Raw genomic sequence first — 21142 nt, 5'->3', positions numbered from 1 at the left:
CATTATAATAGATGTATACTCTGAAGCCATCCCTCCGCATGCCTTTGTTTAGCAAAGCAGTTTGTCAGCTAAAAAATTGATGCCGGTACGTATATTTGCAAAAAAACGCAAGGCCGCTGATGTCTTATTGCCTGTGCCTCTTATGTAAGCAGAGACATGGACAGGATCGGGACCACCATGCAGAAGAAGGCTGCAGAGCTGGAGCGACTGGCCGAGGTGCTGGTCACCGGAGAACAGCTGAGGTGGGTCGGTCAGTCCTGCTCCAGGTTCCCGCTCTCACCTGCTCTGATAAAGGTTTAGGGTTTTCGGTCAGTTATCACCTGCAAAGTGGCACGTTTGCTGTATGAATCAAAGGGATGCGATTACTGGCATGCCACTCGTTATTATGCACGTGATTTCGTTGTTTGAGTGCTGGGCCCTGCATGATCCTGTAGTCTGAATAAGGAAGTGCTGGAACATGACAGGACATTGCACACCGCAGGAGACTGCTGGGTGTTGTCAGCATGCTTGACATTTAGAGTCAGTTTTCAGCCCCTCGCTCGGCCGCATGCACAGCCAAACAAAGGCATCAACGCATGCACAGCACTCATTAGGCATCACCTAGATGTGTTATACACAGTGTAATGTGTTTGCAATATGTGTGTTTTGCAGGACTGCATGGCTGTTTGGACCAAACACACTATTTTTTTTGTTGTTGTTGTCCTGCTCCACTAATACAGGGCCCTTTGAGCTCTAACTGAGACTAACAGAGCCTGCTAACCCTATGTCATTATCATACCCTGCCCATTCACCCTATCAGGGAGTTGTACCAGTCACCCTGGCAGTGTTGTTGACATGCTGTGCTCTTTAACCTACAGTAAAGTATGTAAAGCGGGGTTTCATAACACTGGCATTAACTGCCCCATGACCTAAGCAATGAATAGAGTCTCAGTAGGGAAGCATGGCACCAATGACTGGAATTTCAGCCCCCAACTCAACTATGAGGAAAATTTGTTACAGAATGGTTTTTATCTTGCTGAGTGTGAAAATTGGAGTGAAATCTGTTTGTTTTTCTAGAAGTACCCAGAGCAATGTTGTTTTTCAGATCCACAAACAGCAACACTTAAGTAAATAATAGTTTGCACATACTGCTCAGTGCACAGTGTTCTCTTGCTTAGCTCCAGAGTGTGTTTGTCTGTTCATCATTGTATACTGTGTGTGTGTGTGTGTGTGTGTGTGTGTGTGTGTGTGTGTCAGTGTCCCTGGCACAGCTGTGCACTGAAGCTGCCAGTTGGCAGCGTGACTGGTGTCAGTGAACGGAGGTTCTCTTGGAGTTGCTGTCCCAGAGTCCTCTGAGATGTTGCTGTTCTGGGTCAGAGTACACAAGGTTATGACCGACAAGACTTATAGTCCGTTTCTTTATGTGTTTATTTCTGCCTGCTGCATGCCTAATTCCATCTGGTGATCCACTACTCTGTTTTAACCTTGGTGGATTGTCATGAAATTTGACCTCGGCTTTTGAGCCACAGTGCGGTCGGCTAAATTGTTAGCTGCCTCGCTGGGTCAGGGTTAGCATGAACTTGTTTACAGACTTTCAAAAATCACTCGGGCTCTTTTATTTTTCATACTTTCATACACATTCAGACTTTTGAATGTGTTTGGGCCTTAAATTTAATCTTGTGCCTTCATAAGATCACATTTCAAATATACATACTGTCAGCGTATTGTTGTTATGACTAAAATGAAAGTCGGTTGCAAACATCGTACCTCCATAGTATCTCCATGTTGTATTGTTTGTCTGAGCATGTTAGAATGCTGATGTTGGCATTTAGTTCAAAGCACTGTTTTGCTTGAACACACAGTCGCTTGTGCTGCTGTAGACTCTCACTTTTGTGACACTGCTCCATATAATCACTGGACAATTTAGTAATTAATACTCTCCCCGATTGTTTTACCTGTTCTCTGTGATTTTGGCGTCACTCTGAGGTGATGCCTCCGACCAAAGGATGTTAAAAAAACCAAACAAAAAAGAGTAAACATGAGCTTATAATTAAACCTGCTATGAAAAACAGCTTCTATAAAAGAAAGAGGTTTACATAATACACACCTTTGTTTGTTCATTTTATCATCCTCAGCTCATGGAACATCAGCAACACAGTCCCTGATGCTGATAAATGGCATGCAGGCTAAATCTTATCACACATTTGAGTCCCATCATGTTAACGTATCTCAGAGCAGATCTCACTCCGGGGCAGCCATCATGGCACAGAGGCACATGCGGCTGCTGTTGTAAGTCTTGTGACCAGTTCATAGCTGTGAATAGAGAGATTGTTGCACCATGGCAAAATGTGTGGGAGAGAGAGGCTTCATGGATGTTTTTCAGCCTGGAACTCAGCAACTGGGAGTCACTCCGAATGGCTCCTGCCTGCTATTGTTTGTTGCAGCACAAGTTTAAGAAAGTATTTTGTTGCCAGCCTCCCTGGAAATGAATTTCTCAAATGGAGAGTGGGCTGAAACTTCACAGAGCTGAGCACAGAGAGCAGATGAAACGAGGCCCAATTGCAAGTTATGTCTGTGAATTGTTCAGCCGAGTTTTTGTTTGCCCATCTTGAAACTTGCCAGGACAGTTTGGCTGGCCGTCATTCCTGATCTAGGGTGATGCTAGTCAGCTGCACACAGACCCAGTGTGGAGTGAAACCTAGCTGCGGGAAGCCTGGCTAAGGCTGTGGTGGGCTGTTTCACAATACCCAGGTTCAGGTAGAGGACACAGGGATAGTGTGAAATAAGTTTTTGCAATGCCATCTTGTAATATAGCTAAATTATAAGTCCCTGCAGATGGTGTTTGAATATCAGGAATCCACCGTGAAGCCAGAGCACTGATTTGCTCTAATTTATCAGAAAAAAAAAATTGATGTCATAGGCTCAAATTTTTCTTCAAACTAAAACCTGCTCTCTTCTCTTTTACAGTTTTTTTTTTCTCTCAAAGACTCAATATATGGAATGCATCAAACATAGATAACAAAACAGGAAATGTAGGCATGTGTAATAATATTTACACATTCAGTACCACGGCGTCCAGTTGTTACTAAAAAATGATTAAATGAATGAGAAATAAGGTTGTACTGCGCGACATGTTCCTTCAAACCTGCAGTTTATTTTGAGTCCCGTACACCATGCTGTCGCTGTGAATTCTCTCTTCAGCAACAATTGTGTATCAACCCACAGCTGAAAATAGACCCCTGCTAGATAAAAAACAGTCCTCCTGTTTGTGTAAGGCTTGTTTATATGCTGGTCAGGACAGGCAGTTACTTCTCATGTGTTAAACAGAACAAAACAAAGGTTGTCCTAATTTTCTTGGAAACATGCATCAATCACATTTCCTCTGCCGCCTGTTTGCTTGTTTCCAGGCTGCGCCTCCACGAGGGGAAGGTCATCAAAGATCGGAGGCACCACCTACGAACTTACCCAAACTGCTTTGTAGCCAAGGAGCTCATTGATTGGCTGATCGAACATAAGGAAGCCTCAGATCGGGAAACAGCCATCAAGATCATGCAGAAACTTTTAGACCAGAGCATCATTCACCATGGTGAGGCTGTGTGTGTATGTGAGGTTTGTCTTGTGTGCGATTCTCTGGTGTTTTCTGTAACGGCAAAGGTCTCGCTTGACATTTTATGGAAACAAGCTGTACCTCTTGATGGATGATTCTTCATGTCTCCCTACCAGTTTGGCCCCAACACATTGTCTCACTACCTGCTTCACATTTGACCAGACAACAGTGGCAGAGAGTGGCAAAAAGAGGGCTGCCTCGCTCTCTTTAGCCGATACTTTATATAAACTTAACCGAGCTTAAGGCCAATGGATTAATAATGTTTACGTCTTAGTGGTTGGTATATCTAAACAATAAGAATTTCCATGATCCCACAACGGGACATTTCTGTTGGTGCTATATCATACTGTCATAAATGAATATAGCACTTGCTTATGGCAACATGAAACAGTTTGTGCAGCATCATACGATGCACAGCTGCAATTTCTTGACTACTTTATTCATGCTACACTGTCCTTGGTTGACATGGTAACAGGTAATGGTAAAGAATTTTGCTCAAGGTTGTCTTTGGTCAGAGGTGTGTTACAACAGCCACGCCTGAATCTTTCTCACAGTATGACATGGAGAACCACCATTTTTTTGAGCAAAGAACTGTGTTAAAGTTACAAGCTCTTATTGTTTGGGTCTTTTTCTTTTTCCAGAGTGTTACTCTTGCAGGTGACGAGCCCTTTAAACAAAGTTTCTATGGCTCTGTTTTTTCAGTGTGTGACGAGCACCGGGAGTTCAAAAACTTGAAGCTGTTGTACCGTTTCAGAAAGGACGATGGCACATTCCCCTTGGACAGTGAGGCCAAGGTCTTCATGAGGGGGCAGAGGATCTATGAAAAGTATGAACACACACAAACTCTGAAAAACACTAGTTTATGTTTCTTTCAAAGCAGTTGTTCCAGTTTGGATATGAAAAGCATCTAGCATTTGCTAGGCACGGTCCGCTTTCTGTTTTCAAGGTAGTTTAATGATTTTAAAGTAACTGTTACAAACCACTAAAACCGTGAACAAGTCGGATTCAAGATAATTACATCAATCCTATGAATGAACTTTAAGGGTACATTTCTTAAAATGCTAAACTTTTCTGCGGCAAACGTTTGATCTGATAAGATGAAAACTACCAATCGATGCAACAGAATAATTTTTTGAAAAAAAAATGAACTGTTATTTATTTCCACTTTGTACCTGTTTGCTTTCAGGCGCTTTTGTTGCTTTTACTCTGCTGATTGGGTACATCAGAAATATTAGCGTCAGGCTTTTCTTTGAAAATATGTTTTGCTGGTAAATGGCTTCCATTAGGTTGGAGTGCATAAAAATTAGCTTGCTTGCTTTTTTTTTTTTTTTTTGATGTGATAAAAGCCTGCAGAACAGGAGCAGTCAGAAAACACTGGAAACACCTTGAACAAAAGATGACTCACAGCTTTTGTTCAGATGAGCCCCGTTTAGAGAAGGACATCACAAGTGGGTCTGTTTTTACTTGTCATCAACTTTGTATCCATTAGGCACGTTTTCCAGTGATGGTGGGATTAATAGTTTGTGTGAAAGCACCAACGTGTTCCTGTTCTGTCCAAATACAAATGAAAACTGTGTGTCAGTGCTTCTCCGAACACATAAACAGCGGCACACTTATAATATAACACACGCGCGTGCGCAAAGTTGTTGCATAAGAGAAAGAAGTAGTGCAAGAGGAGACATCTGTCATGTCAAGTCTCAAAGCTATGTGTTTATGTAATCACTGTGGTGCAGCCCAGCACACAGACACTCTCAGGCTTGTGGTGGCCTTCTTGTGAACTAGCATTGCTTTACAGCTACATTTAAGGCGCAAATAACAGTCTTTTAACATACAGATGATCATCATCTGTGTCTCTTGAGCCTAAGTGCAAAGGGTAAACATCTCGCATTCAGGGAAGATTGTTATTCCTACTTTTTGTTTTTATAGAGTTCAACAATATGTGATTTAGTTCTCTGTTAAACAGATTGCTTCATAAAACATGACACAACTTATATTTGTGAACTATTTTGCTCTGGGTTACAAGTTGAGCAAGATCAACAAACTCAAACTTGATGTCTTCATTACACTCTGCTTGGGGACTTTCATCCACCAGATAATAGCCAGGACACACTTTGCACCGTCTAGTTGTCGTATTTCCCGTCACCAAACTTTACTTGTTCCTTAAATTCACAACAGATGATTAATCTTTATGGCCTCAGTAATTCTGAGAGCAGTGGCTCCATTTTTCAGGCGTGATAAAGTTTCCATTTGCCATGTGAAATATCTTAACAACTAACCTACTATCTGATACTTCCTGCGCCGCTGCCCAGAAGTTCAAAATACAGATTTTGAAACTTGTTAGCAAACTATATCGGCAAAATGAACTCCCATTAGCTTCAGATTTTTTTAATTACGAATGAACAAATGTGAACAATGCACTAAGATTGAGAACAAAATTAAATTTCATGTTTAATTTAGATATATTACCATAAATCTTTTCACAGCAGAAATTTTCATTGGTCCCTCTAAAGAAAGCCCTTTTGGTCCCTTGGTAAATACCAATGAAATATCTCTGATCTCTTCAAGCTATACGAAAAATGTCTTGTTACTAAAACTGAATGCGGCCATCATTTATTATATTACTGGTTAGGATTGTGAGCTTCACATGCAGAATCTCCGACTGTTTATATTGTACAAACTTCATGTTCGTGTGTTTCATAACGTACCATTCCCGTTTGGCCACTATAATGTCTAATTTTTCCGTTGGGAAAATAAACATCCCTGCTCACACAAGGACCGATCTCTGATATTGTCGATTGTCAAAGCAACATAAACAATATTAAGCAAACAAACCACTGGCAGATGTTGTTTTGACAGCAGTTCCCAAACGACAGAGTAGGCCTGGGAGGGCAGTTTAAAGCATTGTTCACTATGTTGTGTGTTTGAGGTTCAAAGGTTATTACTTATGTTGCGGGGACGTGCTTGTGTGTGTGTGTGAATGTAGACCGTGTCTGAGTTTAAGATTTCGTCCTGCCTGTGTTCAACAGAACTAACCCTTTGATGAAACTGATGCACGAGCCTTAGGAGGAGAGTCTCGAGCAAGATTTCTGCTGATAATGATGCTGTTTACTTTAATCTTCGGCTCCCCCTGTCCACGTGTCCAAGCTCTATATAAATTATACTCATAGATTTGGTTTAATCTCTGTTAGAAGCAGGCCAATACTGAATTTTCTAAAACTTATCACCAGTGCACAGCTTCACTCTGTCCCACCATCTGCTTATCTGTGACGTGTGCTGCTGCAGACGGTGCTGAGAGCATTGTAATGCCCCAATGGTTAGATAAATTAACCCAAATATTACATCTGCATAATATTCAATGAAAAAAAAAAAAGTTTTCTGGGGTAGTTTCAGTAGATACACTTCACATGAACTCCTTTGACACACCTTTTTAGTATTTTATGTCAGCTTTAATGGACCAGCTGTGCATAATGTGTCTTGTTGAAAGACGTTTTCCACACCCAGGTTTAACCTGTTGGTGCTGGTATGCAACCATCAGCCTTGTAGTAGTATTCCTGCACTTTCTGTCCACCTCAGCTGAAAACAGCTCAGTTGTCTGCTGAAGTCACCATCTTTAGCCGATAGCAGCTATATTGGTGACAAGATTCTATGATTCATGAGGTCATTTATTATTGATTCACTTTCACGAGGTGCCACATGATGATTCCAGCCAGTAGCTTGAAGTGTAACTCATAGTTATTGTTTTTTATTTGTCTCTTGAGATGATGGGGGTTTATGTTGGTTTGTTTGCCAATTTAGTGCTGATTTGTAGCTTTTTCATCATTTGTCTAGTTGCTGTTAAATTTTGTGTGAGAAGCTGTGTCTTGGTTATTTTAGAGACTAGTTTCCTCTTTTACTTGTGGCAACATTAATGAGTGCTTAGTTACAAACTGAGGTGTTATGTCACATAACATGAACTGTAGGGTATTTCGACATAAAGTGGTGCATCTAATGTCAGAAGTTTTGGGACACATGAAATGCAATGGAAGAACACCACAGGATCACCAACTTGTGTGGAAAATTAACTTATCACCAGGCTAATATGAACTAGCATTTGGTGTGAAATTCAATTATTGTCATAAACTATGCACATACATGTCTGTTCTTTATGTTTGTTCATTGACATTTTGTACAGAATATTTGTATGCCAGAGACTGATATAGACATTGTTGTTTACTGACTCTCAAGTCTAGAAAACGCCTTAGTTAAAAACAAAAAGTTTTTCATTCCTTGGTCGGTCGCCATTTAGCCTGAGCCTTTGCCAGCTTCATGGAACCACAGTCCTTACAGGGCTGTACTGGTGGTTTTGCATGTTTTCCACTGCAAAGGCAAATTGTATATACTTTGAATCATTGGCAACCATTTTTTTCTGAGCTCTAGGCATCCATAACACTGGGTTTCTATTCTGTTCTCTCGTTTATGTCAGATATTTACAGACTGAAAACACTGAGAGAGAACAGCGCAACCTTTCATTCCCAAAAGCAACATTACTGAACTGTATCTTATAGTGGCCTCTTCTTCATACTCAAGAATAGTTGTAATATTTCCACATGAAGGACTTATGACCTGTGGAACATATCTTTTTACTGTAGGAAATCCCAGTGATAATAAAAAGGAATGAAGGTTATTGACAAAGAGTTTTAATGAAATATTTCAGGTTAGACAGCAGATCTAATGTGTACTGAAAGTTCTGATAAGTATTGCTAACATTCTTTTGTTGTTCCATGAGGTGAGGGTTAAGAACCATCTGAGGCTATGAATAAGAATAAGAAGAAAACAGTGTGGAAATGTTTAATTTGCATTTAGACTATTTGAATAAGAAAAGGGAATGGAAATAGTAACAACAACAACAACAACCAACTTCCATTAATGCCCAAACAAGTTCATGTCCTCGCTTTAGGAGAAAACAACTTTGCAAATCCTCTCTAACTTGGAAAATAAATTACATTAACAGGAATTGTCAGTTGTTTCCGGTCTGAGCCGGCAAACAATAAACTTACTTACTTAACAGTGTCTTCCAATGCATGATATAATGCTCTACATAGTTTCAGAGATGAAAACAATTCCCGAAGATGAGGTCTCTTTCCATCCTGTGGATGTCCATTGCAGTTGTTGTTGGTTTCCCCTGCTCGTGGTTTGTTTCAGGCTAGGACAACTATTTCTTCCACTGAATTGCAACCACTTACAACCAAGCCTATATCTCCACCCTCTGATGACATTATAGAGACATTAAGTTTGATTGCTTCAAACCAGTTAAGGGAAGTGTGTCTGATTTACACTTCTTTTTGCAGCTTTTCGAAACATCGCTTCAGATTAGCTTTGCCAGTGAATGAAAACCTGTTCAATGTGTGTCAGCTGTACAGTTGGTGTTGTAGAAATGCATACAGTCGAAGCCATTGAACTGTGTATTCATTGTTTTTTTTACTTTTTTTAACCTTTATTTAGCCAGGCAAGTCATTAAGGGAAATTCTTATGTACAATGACGATCTGGCAAAAAGCAAATCCCGTTTTATTCAAAAGTGGTAATTGAGAGCATTTGTAGGAGGGGCAGCTTGATTTTCTCCACTTCAGTTGTTTTTGGAAATCTCCCATATATAGTAATTACTTAGACTCTGTGTTAAATAATTAAACCCAAACCTTAAGAGAAAATCTCATATTCAGCTTTTTCCATAAAACAGCTTTGACTCGACCTCACACGGCCTTTGAATGACCCTTAAAGTCACATTATCACTGCTAAAAGGTATTGCATGGTTGTAGAGTCATCAGTGCTTCTCAGTGGACACCTCTCGGGCTTAGTTTGGTACTCTGACTGAACAGCTAAGTGCATACCCAGGTCATGATAGCTCAGGTTGTCCCACTTCCAGTTATCATGATCCACTCACATGCTGTGTTTAAAGTCTTGGGTGATGAATAATGCATTGCATTGCTCAAGTTGCTTTTATTTAAAGCACAGAGAGCCGTACTGTGAGCGAGTCCCGATGAGCTAATGTAACACGAGCGGTTTACTTAATAACTTTAAATGGATTAAATAGGTTTCTGCACACAGCCAGGTCTCATGGAACACCATGTCTGCTTTCAACATTTGTATTGTGATGTTGGCTTCTAATGTGAGTCATTGCAAACTAAAACTAAAACTCCCAATCCGTCAAAATTTGGCAGCAAAACAAGTCATTTGTTCCGTGGTTGTTGACTTTTAAACTTAAAGACGTGAACAGCTCCGGGTGTGCACCTCTGGCCATTTTCTAATTCTATTCTATACACGAGTCAGGGCTGAAATTTGAGAAATACAGCATGACCCTGCGACCAAGTTTATTGAGGCTATAGTTTCTCTCTTGACTTATGAGCCTCTGGCTTTCTTTGAGATTTTAGTCACAGCATGCATGATAACTGAAGGCTGGTTTTTTATTCATTTTTTCATTTTTTTTTTTTAGGGGGAAGACTTTTTACATGCTGCACCTGATTTAAGTCTAATATAGTTTGATTTGATTTATTAAGATCTCAATTCAGCTAAACCATTGCAGATGCAGCCCTTATTTGGCCGTAATGGTTTTGCCTCTAATGTCATGTGCCAAGCTAAAATTATTGCTGCATACATTTATTAATGCCATTTATGCTTTTGATTACCAACATGGACAGAGCAAGCCGTCTTTTTGGTAAATGCATGTATTTGTGTTGCTATTAAATGTTAGGTAAAGAGAATGTTTTCACTTTCCATAGAAACCCTTTGACAACAGCTAACCATCTAAACCAGTCAGAAGTGTACAAAGACAGTTTGCCTGGATTTCCTGGCAGACAGCTGAGCAGTCAATGGAAACTCCAGGCCTCTGCTGATCTGGTCTCATCTCTGCTGAAGTTAATGTAGTTTTAAGGATGATCTGTTCACTGTCAGACAGGCAGGCAGCACTTGTTCTTCCGGTTGGTTTGGACCGATCTAATTATGTGAGCAGCTGTTAAGGTTTCATAGCCTAAAGTCTGATACCTTCATTTTTACAATGTGTACCTACCGGATACCTTTTATTTTTCTGCTATTTCAGTTGAATAAATATTCAGAGCCTTATTTCAAATGTTCCAGCTATTACTTTTATACCTGAAACCTGTCTGAAGTGCACTGTTTGAGTTTTGGAGTGGACAGGTCAGTGAATAACAATAGTTTAAATAGAGTGTATTAGTGTCTCTCTCTCTCTCTCTCTCTCTCTCTCTCTCTCTCTCAACGGACATTGTCTCTGACATGGCTTGCAGGGCTCTTTTTATCATTAAAACTTGTAGGTTATTTTGTTTCTGTGACTCTGTCACCAGTGTCATCCAGAAGAGACCAGACCACCAACTTGAGACGGTATACAGATAGAAACACGCATCACATGCACCACAGCAGTAAAACACCAGAAGTGAAACATTCATTGAAGTTGTTATGCTTTTTATTTTTTAGCAGCAGAAGAAGAAATTAATCCTACATTAATCATCAGTAAAGGAGATCTAGGAGTTTTTCTTCCCTTGCTGTATTCTATAGTACGCCAAGTTTCTTATCTCAGATGGTAAAACAGGAGTATGGGTTATATTGTGGCTATCAATTATGAATGTTGGAGCATTCTTGAAAAACCATCTGTATTCTGTCGGCTGCTGTGAGCTGTGGACATTGCTGCTAGAGCAAAGTGTAGCAACATTTGCCAGAGGCAGCTGCAAAATGAATGAATGAATGATCATATGCACCCTTCTCTCATACTTGAATAAATATTGTGCTGAAGATGCAACATGAATCCAAAACCAAATGTTCTACTTCGTCCTGCTTTACAGTCTCCACAAGGTTACAACATCAGATGGACATTGAGTTTGACTTTTTCTCTCTACAGGCTGATGAACACAGAGAACAACTTAATACAGACTCGAGAGGAGGAAGGCGAGTCGTTTGAGCGGACGCTGGTGGCCTCTGAGTTCGTCGACTGGCTGATGCAGGAGGGGGAGATGCCAACCAGGGAGGAGACTGAGCGGCTGGGACGACGGCTTCTTGAGCATGGAATCATTCAGCATGGTGAGGACGAGGGTTACTGTGTGCACTGTTTGAGCCCTTAAAGATGTAACAAAACAAATAATCAACTTTCTTATGTTGACTATGAAAATCAAAGTGAATATGAACGGGTCCCTCGTTGCGATTAACTCACAAAGATTTAACTATTTGTTACATTTACACTTTACAACGTGGTAACACTGCTTTATATTTATCTTATTGTTATATATGTTACATTTTCACTCTCTGTTTTGCTTTGCCAGCCCATACTTGATAACATTGGTTACTCTCACTGCTCTCAACACTGTCTTTAGGGAACAAATCAAATCAAATCAAATCAAATTTATTTATATAGCACATTTCATGTACAAACAATTCAAAGTGCTTTACATAAAATAAAAGCATTGCAGCAGGGAGTGGACGAAGCATTAAAATACATAAAAGAATATAAAGAGAAACAAATAAGATAATTTAAATTAATTTAAAAACAAGCAACAGTCTAGATAAGTTAAAAGATAGCGTGCAGATTTCATGCATAGACACATAAGAAAATAAATGTTTTTAACCTGGATTTAAAAATGTCTCCATTTGGTGAAAGTTTAATCTCCACTGGCAGTTTGTTCCACTTGTTTGCAGCATAACAGCTAAATGCTGCTTCTCCATGTTTAGTCTGGACTCTGGACTTTTATCTAAGAGCTCTGCTGGGTTTATATTCTCTGAACATATCACAGATGTATTTTGGGCCTAAACTGTTCTGGGATTTGTAAACCATCAGCAGGCTTTTAAAATCTATTCTGTGACTGACTGGAAGCCAGTGTAAAGATTTTAAAACTGGTGTGATGTGTTCAGATCTCTCAGTGCGGGTTAAAACTCTAGCAGCAGCGTTCAAACTATGATAAACACAATGGAGGTACATGTTTAGTTCTAAACATTCAACAGAAATAGCTAGGAATCAATAAACACAACTCGGAATAAATTATTTGTAACTGCTGAATTTGTTTGAACTTGTCATGTATCGAGTAGTTTTGATATTTTCATGAATTGTAAAGAAGTGACCAAATTTTTAGTCATGAAATGATCTGCTCAAACATTTAAAGAATAAAAATGTTGTTATCGTTTGCTGCATGTGCTTCAAACAGCTTCATGCTTCATAAAAATCTGACTGTAAACCGTACTGTTCACGGATTGATGAGCTCTAAAAGACACTTGGTGACTGTAAATGTGGTAGTGCATGTTGTCCTTGCTAATGAAACTGTGTCAGAGAGCTCTGCTGCTAAAACCAGAGTGGTGTAAAAAGAGTATTACTCTATAGCTCTGGCTAAAACCACTCCTCCTTAACCTCCAGACCCTGACATTATACTGTACAGTGCCACATGTGAAAAAGGAAAATACACTCTCTGTTCGATAAAAGACTTTACGTTTGAGAACTTAAAAAAATAAGTACATCCTCGGATGAATATCAAGACATGGCATACATGGCTGTGTCATTATTTAATTAACAAAAATGAGCCGAAATACAGAAGCAATGTGTGAAAAACAATGTGAGGAAAAACTCCGTCCACCTCATGATGTGATAGCTTGTAGGTCATCTTTAATAATCATTTTCTTTCACATGGTTGTGAAGGAATTTCTTCTGTACAATGTTTCCTCGGTGCATTGAGCTTTGCGAGCACTCTTTTATGCACAGCGCTCACCACACCATTTCAATCAGGTCGAGGTCTGGACTTTGACTGGACCATTGCAACAACACCTTGACTCCCCCCCCCCCCCAGCCATTCTGTTGTAGATTTGCTGCTGTGTTTGGGGTCACTGTCATGTGGCATGACCCAGTTTCAGCCAAGCTTTAGCTGTCGGACAGATGGCCTCACATTTGCCTTTTGAATAATTTGGTATACAGAGGAGTTCATGGTGGACATGGTGCCTATGTTCAGTGGCTGTGAAACAATCCCAAATCATCAGCCCTCCAGCATCGTACTTGACAGTTGTTTTGAGATGTTTGTGCTGGTATGCTGTGTTTGGTTTTCTTCAAATGTTGTGCTGTGCATTATGACCAAACATCTCCACTTTGGTCTCGCCTGTCCAAGGACTGTTGTGCCAGAAGTCTCGTGGTTTGTTCAGATGCAACTTTTCAAAACTAAGCCACGCTTCCATGTTCTTTTAAGAGAAAAGAGGCTTTCTCCTGGCAACATTTCCAAACAAGACAAACTTGTTCAGTCTTTTTTCAACTGAACTGTCATGAACTGTAACATTTAACATGCTAACTGGGACCTCTAGGCTCATTTGCAGTTTCTGGTTAGGATTACATGCTCTAACCTTGGGATGAACTTGCTAGAAGGTCCACTCGTGGGAAGATTGGTAGCTGTTTTGCAATGTTTGCAAGTTGTGAATAATTTATCTCACTTTAGAATGACGGTCTCCACATTGCTAAAAAGTTTTATTGCCCTAATTATAAGACCTGATAAGGAACAGATGACTTTTTATTACGTCCTGGTACTTAAATATTAGAATTGAAAGATGGGGGAGGTTTTAAATTCACACAACTGTATGTTACATGTGACCTAGATTTGATGTTTTGGGTCAGAAAAGCTGATAACTATTGAAGATGTAAAATTTCAGTTAATTCTAAACACCTTGCATTTAACTCTTGCTTACTCAAAATCTTCTGTCTGAGCCTGCAGCAGTTTTAACAAAAAGAGGGCCCAGTTTACCAATTTGGCATGACAGAAAAGTTGAGATGGACCCTAAAGAGATTATCTTTTTTGTTAAAAATATCTCCTACCGCTTTTGCCTTGAACAAAAATAGGTCATTATGGCCTCTTGTGAGTATCTGAAGACTTTGATATGGAGACTGTGTTAGTTTTGGCTCCTTCACCGCATTACTGCTTATTTTGAGTCCCAATTTTGAGTCTGAATTGACCCACATCATATCTCATACTGATGGTATTTCTTGATTTGCTATGTCTCCTTTGCTTAGCTTTAACTAGCTCGGGGCTGTATTCAAGAATGAGTGCCGAGTGATGAACAAGAAGAAAATGAGACCTTAATGACACAAGCTTGAGGAGGTCATCAGGTTGTTTTGACTTTGTGGCCAGGAAACATGTCTTTCTTGTTATCTATGACTGTGTGGTTTAAACGCACACTAGTTTTATGTGTTCAGTTGAGTAAAGGGGTGAAAGCCACTTAGACTTTTTACACAACAAAAGATATTGTTGACGGCACTCAAAATGTCACTCAAGTACTGTGCAAATTCCATTGGTTTTATATTTAGAATTGGACCGTTATTACTGCATTGTACAACATTTAATCCTGGTTGAGGTACTTTGGAATAGTATGAAACAGTATTAGATAATATTGATTTGGGAAATATTGACGCTAGTTTAGAGGGGGAAAAAAAGGCAAGAGGATTTTGTCATGATTCCTGACTGAAATAAATAAAGTTAGAAAAGTCAGAAAAGCAGTGGTCAGGTAGAATCAGATGCTCTAACTTGTTTTGTACTGAGTGTCAGTATTGGTAGCTGGTCAGTGAGTGTGAGAGGAATTTAAAAACCATAGTGTTTTTCTCCTTGGTTTCAGCAGCATGTAGTTGCTTCTGCTCTGTCTGCAGTGAAATGAAACACATTACCCGCAGGTGTGAATATCTACTGCCGCTCATCACTGTTACATAGTGCTAATAGGGCTTCCAGTTTTATGGCATTTGTCTAACAGTTGTTGTCATTCTCCTCTTGTGCAGTCTGTCTCTGACCCTTCACGCTTGCTGAACAAAAGATCCTGAATGAGTGTCTGTAGGTTCACCACATGACAGAAAATTAGGTTTGCAGCTTGTGCCTGATTCGATTAGACAGGAGAGATGTTCCATAGTTTCAGTGGTTAAGATTTTATTTATTTTTGTTAGATAATTCATGCACATTTGGCTTATGTGTCTTTAAATTTCTACCAGTGATATACTAAGTTGTATTGGCACTTGGCTACAGTTTTAGATACATGATAGAAATAGAAGTGCATTTGGGGAGCACACGCTCCTTATTATTTGGCCATGTTCTGCCTCTCTAACAGGTTTAATGAAATGTGTCCTCTTGCATACAAACAAATGATACTTATCACACTCCTTCTCCTTGGCTTTATGTTGGTCAGGGACAGATAATTTGCAATATGCACGTCATTGTGATTTGGCATGGCTTAGCCTGTTCGGAACATGATAGGATATTACTGTTGCCAGGATTTTTTAATAGATTTTGACAGGAAAGGAATGATTCCCTACAGAAGAAAAAGAGTAAGAAAACATGAATGGAGGCACTGTTGATCATGTGATAAAGCTATTTCTGTTCCTGCTTCTCTTCTTCAGCATCAATGGTTCTCATCATTTAGTGGGTCCATCTGTTCTGCTTCCCCCAGCTCTCCAGAGCTGTAGTATCACGGTCAGAGGAATGGGGTGATGCAATACACTCACACACACATGCTGTTTGTTACCACTTCAGTTACTTATTGTGATACAGAGCCTGATCTTCTTCCCGCTAGCCTCATTTTCCCTGAGGAGGCTCTTGTGTCACATGGATGATTTGTGGATTTTACACTCGTGTGTCTTGTTTTACATGATTGTTACCGAAGGAAGGATTTTTTCAGATGATGTTTGTAGAGGCCTGTGGCTCCTATTAGAGTAGAGTAGAAAAAGGCCCAGCTTGACTGCATTTCTGCTTTCTGATCATTAGTGAGGTCATGCTCCTACATTTAATGTAAAGAAGAATATCTGGACTAATCCTCTTTTTGTTTGGTCGTCGTGTTCACTTCGGCAGAACGGAAGTTATTATTCATTTTTATGTCAGTCAGTCAGTCAGTCAGATACAGGCATTTGAGGTGTTTTTCTTTAATTTGGACAAGAATTTAGACAACTTGAGAAGTTGCAGACAGTGTGTAATTATGTAGGTGAATGATGTAGGTACAAATTAAGTTGTCATAGAACAGTTGAGGTCTCATTGTGCCAAAGACTATGAAGCACCTGCAGGTTTTCTGTGGTCATAGCAGTCAAGATATTTACACAGTACATCTTAAACTTACTCTTTGTCTGACATAATTTTATCCTGAATCAGTTAACAGAGAAAGACCAGCCCCTCAACACAGCCTGTGAAAGTGAAGAGGAGTGTAAAACACACTGAAGGCTGATCTATGGTGTGTGTGTACTTCTTTTTTTCCCTTTTGTCATGCATAATAAAGGGAATATGTCAGGCTGATTGCAGCCTTGTATCCACAAATTGGCTGGTGAACTAACCACAAGCCTGAGCTGCATTACTTACAACCAGGTTAGTATTCAGCAGAAATGCATTCAGTTAACATGACAACATAATGTGGGGCAGATCTGTGGACTACAGTGTGAAAAGAAAACACCAACTGAATGCATAGTTTCTGTCATGGTCTCAGGGGTTTTCTTATGTTTTTGATTCTGTTTGTATCTTGTTTTTTTAATTTCCAGGTTTTGTCATTTTAAAAATTCTGCGTTTCATTTTGTTAATCTTTCTAATTCTGTTTCATTCATTCTTTGTTTTTGTGTTCTTTTATTCTTTTATTATTCCCTTTGTCTTTTCATTGGGTTGTTTCAGTCAGTCCTGCTTTCTGCTCTTCCAACCCACCTGTTTTCAGTTTGTCAATTACATCACACCTGCCTTTTGTGCGCCCTCAGCACCTTCTGAGTAAATGTTTCCTTGGTCCTCTGTCAGATCCTTGTCTTGTTATGGTTGTGTTTCTCACCTTGCTATGTCCAGTCTTTTGCCAAATGCTCTATAGTTCTTGGGATTTCCTGTAGCGTCTTTTGTTTTATTCAATTAGAGTTATTTTATTTTGCTCTGGCCTGCCTCTAGAATCTCATCTGCATATGTCTACTGCACTTCTCAATACACTACACCGCATAACACTTTATAAAAACGAGAAAATGGTTCTTTTCAAGGACTGTTTTCAATCTTAAGTGTGGGTTTCAAGTGCAATGTCAACAAACCAACACAATAATAAAAAATGATGATGTTTTAAGCCATCTCATCTGGATATCAGGTTTATAATCGGGTCAAAGCTGATTTCTAGGCATGTCAATGTAGTCAGCAGAGATTGGAGTTGATTCATTTTAGAGGACCTGCTGCTGTAAAAAACTATTTTTTTCTATTTATATTGTGACATTTCTCTAAATTGATTTATAGATGACATTAAAGCTCAGCTTCTGATAAAGATAATCCAGTTAACAGATGCTCCTCAGTATTGTGAAATTGATAAATCCATTCCTGAATCTAGCTTGTTCTAATTTCTGTCATTCTAAGTGTCAATAATTCTCTCTGTCCATCTTTTTAGTCACCAACAAGCATCACTTTGTCGACGGGCCTCTCCTCTACCAGTTCAGGATGAACTTCCGGCGACGGCGGCGTCTGTTAGAGCTTCTTCACGAGCGAAGCCGCAGCATCCCCGAGAGCCACGACAGCCCCTTCTGTCTCCGTAAACAACAGTCCGACGGAGGCAACACCAGCTTCCTCTCAGGTAGACAGTATACTGCACACACACACACACACCAAAAAAGTTTAGGTTAAGTCTTTCTTTAAAAGGATTTGCTGATATTTGAAAATGGCGCCACATGTTCTGGGAAGTGGTACAGGCCAACATTTGCTCTTTCATCAAAAACTTTAAATGTGGCGATATTGTTGTGTGCTCGCCGAGGCAGCTGTAATTATAGAAGCTGGAAATTGCCCCTGTTATTCTTTACTGAACAGTGACATAGTTATCCCATTTGTCTTATCATCTGTTGACCCACATACCCAAACACAGGCAGCCGGTGTCCTTGGTGGCGTCTGCCATGTACAGATAACAAAGCTGTCCTGTTTTGTGTTACTGGTCAGAATAAGATTGTGAAAAGTGCTCAACTGTCATCATAACATTTCCAAAAATAAGTAGCTTCTTGGAATTTGAATAAGCCTTATTCCACTGTTATACTACTGCATTGTGTGAATGTCAAATTAAGAGGGATCAGGATATTTTCCTGTTTTCTTAAGAATATTTTAAATCTTCCTCCCAGATTGTACAAAATGGTTGTTAGTGTAAAATTGTTTGACAGCTGCATTGCAATCTGCAGAAAACAAGATATGAATTATCGTGAGTCAACTCTTGTCTTTAATTTTAGTTTAGAGACCTTTTTTTTTTTTTTTTTTAGCTCGAAGCATTTTTTGCAGACGCTTACTTGCACACAAGCGGAAACAGGCTCATATGACAAGAGTGGCATAAAACTGTCGTCATAAGCAAATAAAATGGTAAAACCTTCCAGCTCTCGTAACTTTCAGTATGGTCAAAGACGTTGATGATTTAGTTGTTAGGGATTATCCGAACATTCAGCAGCGATGGGCTCTCCTCAGCAGCTGCCCTATTTTTCTAAAATTAAATTGATTAATATCCACAAAGCAGGTAGAGGTCATAAGACGGTAGCACAGAAATTTCCCAGAACTTTTTCCTTATTTCTTGATGTAGTAGATTATGGCTCTTAATGGGAATGTGGAAGTCAACTTGAAGTCTGCAAGGCCAATAAAACAGCTCCTAAGATTGATAGAGATGTAAATTTAAAGCCCATGTTTGACAAAACAAAAGAAATGAATAAATTGCTGATTTAAAAAAAAAAACAGCACTCTGTGGTCTGTAGAAAAAAAAAAAAGCTAAATATAAAAAGAGGACAGCTTTGATTATTTTTTAACAGTGATCCTAACTACATGTAACAAAAATCCAAAATGGACCACCTCAAAAGGTGAAAGTTGAAGGTTTTCCCATGGCCCTCACTGTCTAAAAAGTAATCGCATATCTGTGGACAGACCTCAAAACAGTGCATGTAAGATGACCTGAGAATCTCACAGAATGAGAAGCCTTTTCAAGGAAGAATGCAAGAAAACTCTCCAAAAAAGAAACAAAGGATTCTTCACTGCTACAGAAAGCTCTCACACACTGTGATCACGCTGGGTCAGAGATTGTGTTAAAAGTTACAGACTATGTAGCTTGTCCGAACAAAGTGTCATCTTTAACCTATTGTCTTTTTTTTTTTTTTTTTTTTTTCTTTTTGCTTATTCATGCATGCAGACATTTTTATATTTTGACCAGAGTTTTGCATGTCACTCCTAACGACCCAATGTGCAACATTAGTAAGATGGACTTTGAATTATTTGTTAAGGTAAAGGCTCTATGTTAGTACTCAACTGCTCATTGACCTGCATGTTATTTAGTGCAATGCCTCTCTCTCCCTCTGTCTCAGTGAGTCCCACCAAAGAGATAAAGGTGGTGGTCGGAGCCCGGCGGAGCAGCATGAGCAGCAGCTGTGGCAGCAGTGGTTATTACAGCAGCAGTCCGACACTCAGCAGCAGTCCACCTGTCCTCTGCAACCCTAAATCTGGTAGGATCACATGGATGACCTTTGACTTATCTAATACAAGAAGTATTAAAAGTGAAAGTTAAAAAGACATGGGATTTATGCATTTAAGGATATGTAAATAAATGGTTTTGACAACCTATCCCTAAAAGTCAGCCTTCCTCGGTCTAACTTATTCCGCCATTTCCAAGTCCATCATTTTCTTAAATGTCATGACCCGAACTTCCCGTACATATCAATGTCTGCCTTGGATAAATAATCTGTTAGAAATTCCTTTAGACTCAAGGAGACTAATTTCAAGAACAAATGTCTGTATAACCTCTATTAAAAACATCTCCCTTGCAAAGATCAGGGCTGAGTGGGAGCATGAATTGGGGGAGGAATTGTTAGGAGGATATTTGGAACAGCGCTCTACGAAGAGTAAATAACAGTACTTCTTGTGCAAAACCCGGCATAATACAATTTGCTGTGACGGGTGTCATGGCAACCGAACTCATATGTTTTGGGCATGTCCCTCCCTGACAACCTACTGGTCGGTGATCTTTAAAACACTGTCAGAGCGGTTGAATATTAATCTACAACCCAGTGCCGCTATCGCTATATTTGGTGTCACAGATAGGAACTGCTTTACAATTAGGAAAAGATAAACATAAACACATAAACATGTTTTTATCACCTTACTGGCACGCAGGAGAATATTATTACATCGGAAATCCAAGAATGGTTATGTGATCTGATGCAATTCATACAACTAGAAAAGATTAAACATACACTCAGAGGGTCTCGGGAAAACTTCTTCTCCAACTGGAACCCGGTGTTGACGTATTTAGGTAGACTTAAAACTATGCCTACTCGAACTCACTGAGCAGTCTTTTCTCTCAGTTACGCTCCTCCATGCAAAACATTGCAAATAGTGTATAACTTTATGAACAGTACACAGCTTTATGCCTCCCTTGCTTCTTTGAGTGAGTGTCCCTTCTGTTGGTTGTTTGTGGGGTGGGATGGGGGAGTGGGGACTACCCCGGTAAGTGTATGTGTGAGTATGTGTGTGTGACATATAAATGAAAATATGTGAACATTGTTTCAAGGATCTTCTCTTTGTTGTGTATTTGTTAATTGTCGGTGATCAATAAAAAGTACTGATAAA

General features: G+C 39.6%; 1 protein-coding gene across 3 annotated transcripts in view; it reads left to right on the top strand.

The window, feature by feature from the left end:
- Positions 1-21142, top strand: part of deptor (DEP domain containing MTOR-interacting protein) — a 32210-nt gene that overhangs the window by 473 nt on the left and 10595 nt on the right. For 2 of the 3 annotated variants that reach the window (XM_075465160.1, XM_075465162.1), the window contains exons 2-7: positions 150-242; positions 3387-3565; positions 4289-4412; positions 11470-11648; positions 17952-18134; positions 19882-20019. In XM_075465160.1, coding sequence (XP_075321275.1) covers positions 150-242; positions 3387-3565; positions 4289-4412; positions 11470-11648; positions 17952-18134; positions 19882-20019 — 896 coding nt within the window. The remainder of the gene's footprint in view (positions 1-149; positions 243-3386; positions 3566-4288; positions 4413-11469; positions 11649-17951; positions 18135-19881; positions 20020-21142) is intronic. The other variant, XM_075465161.1, reaches the window with a different exon arrangement.

This window comes from Odontesthes bonariensis, chromosome 5 (genome assembly GCF_027942865.1).
Source record: "Odontesthes bonariensis isolate fOdoBon6 chromosome 5, fOdoBon6.hap1, whole genome shotgun sequence".
In the NCBI taxonomy this organism is placed as follows: domain Eukaryota; kingdom Metazoa; phylum Chordata; class Actinopteri; order Atheriniformes; family Atherinopsidae; genus Odontesthes; species Odontesthes bonariensis.
This window is presented reverse-complemented; position numbering and strand designations above follow the sequence as displayed.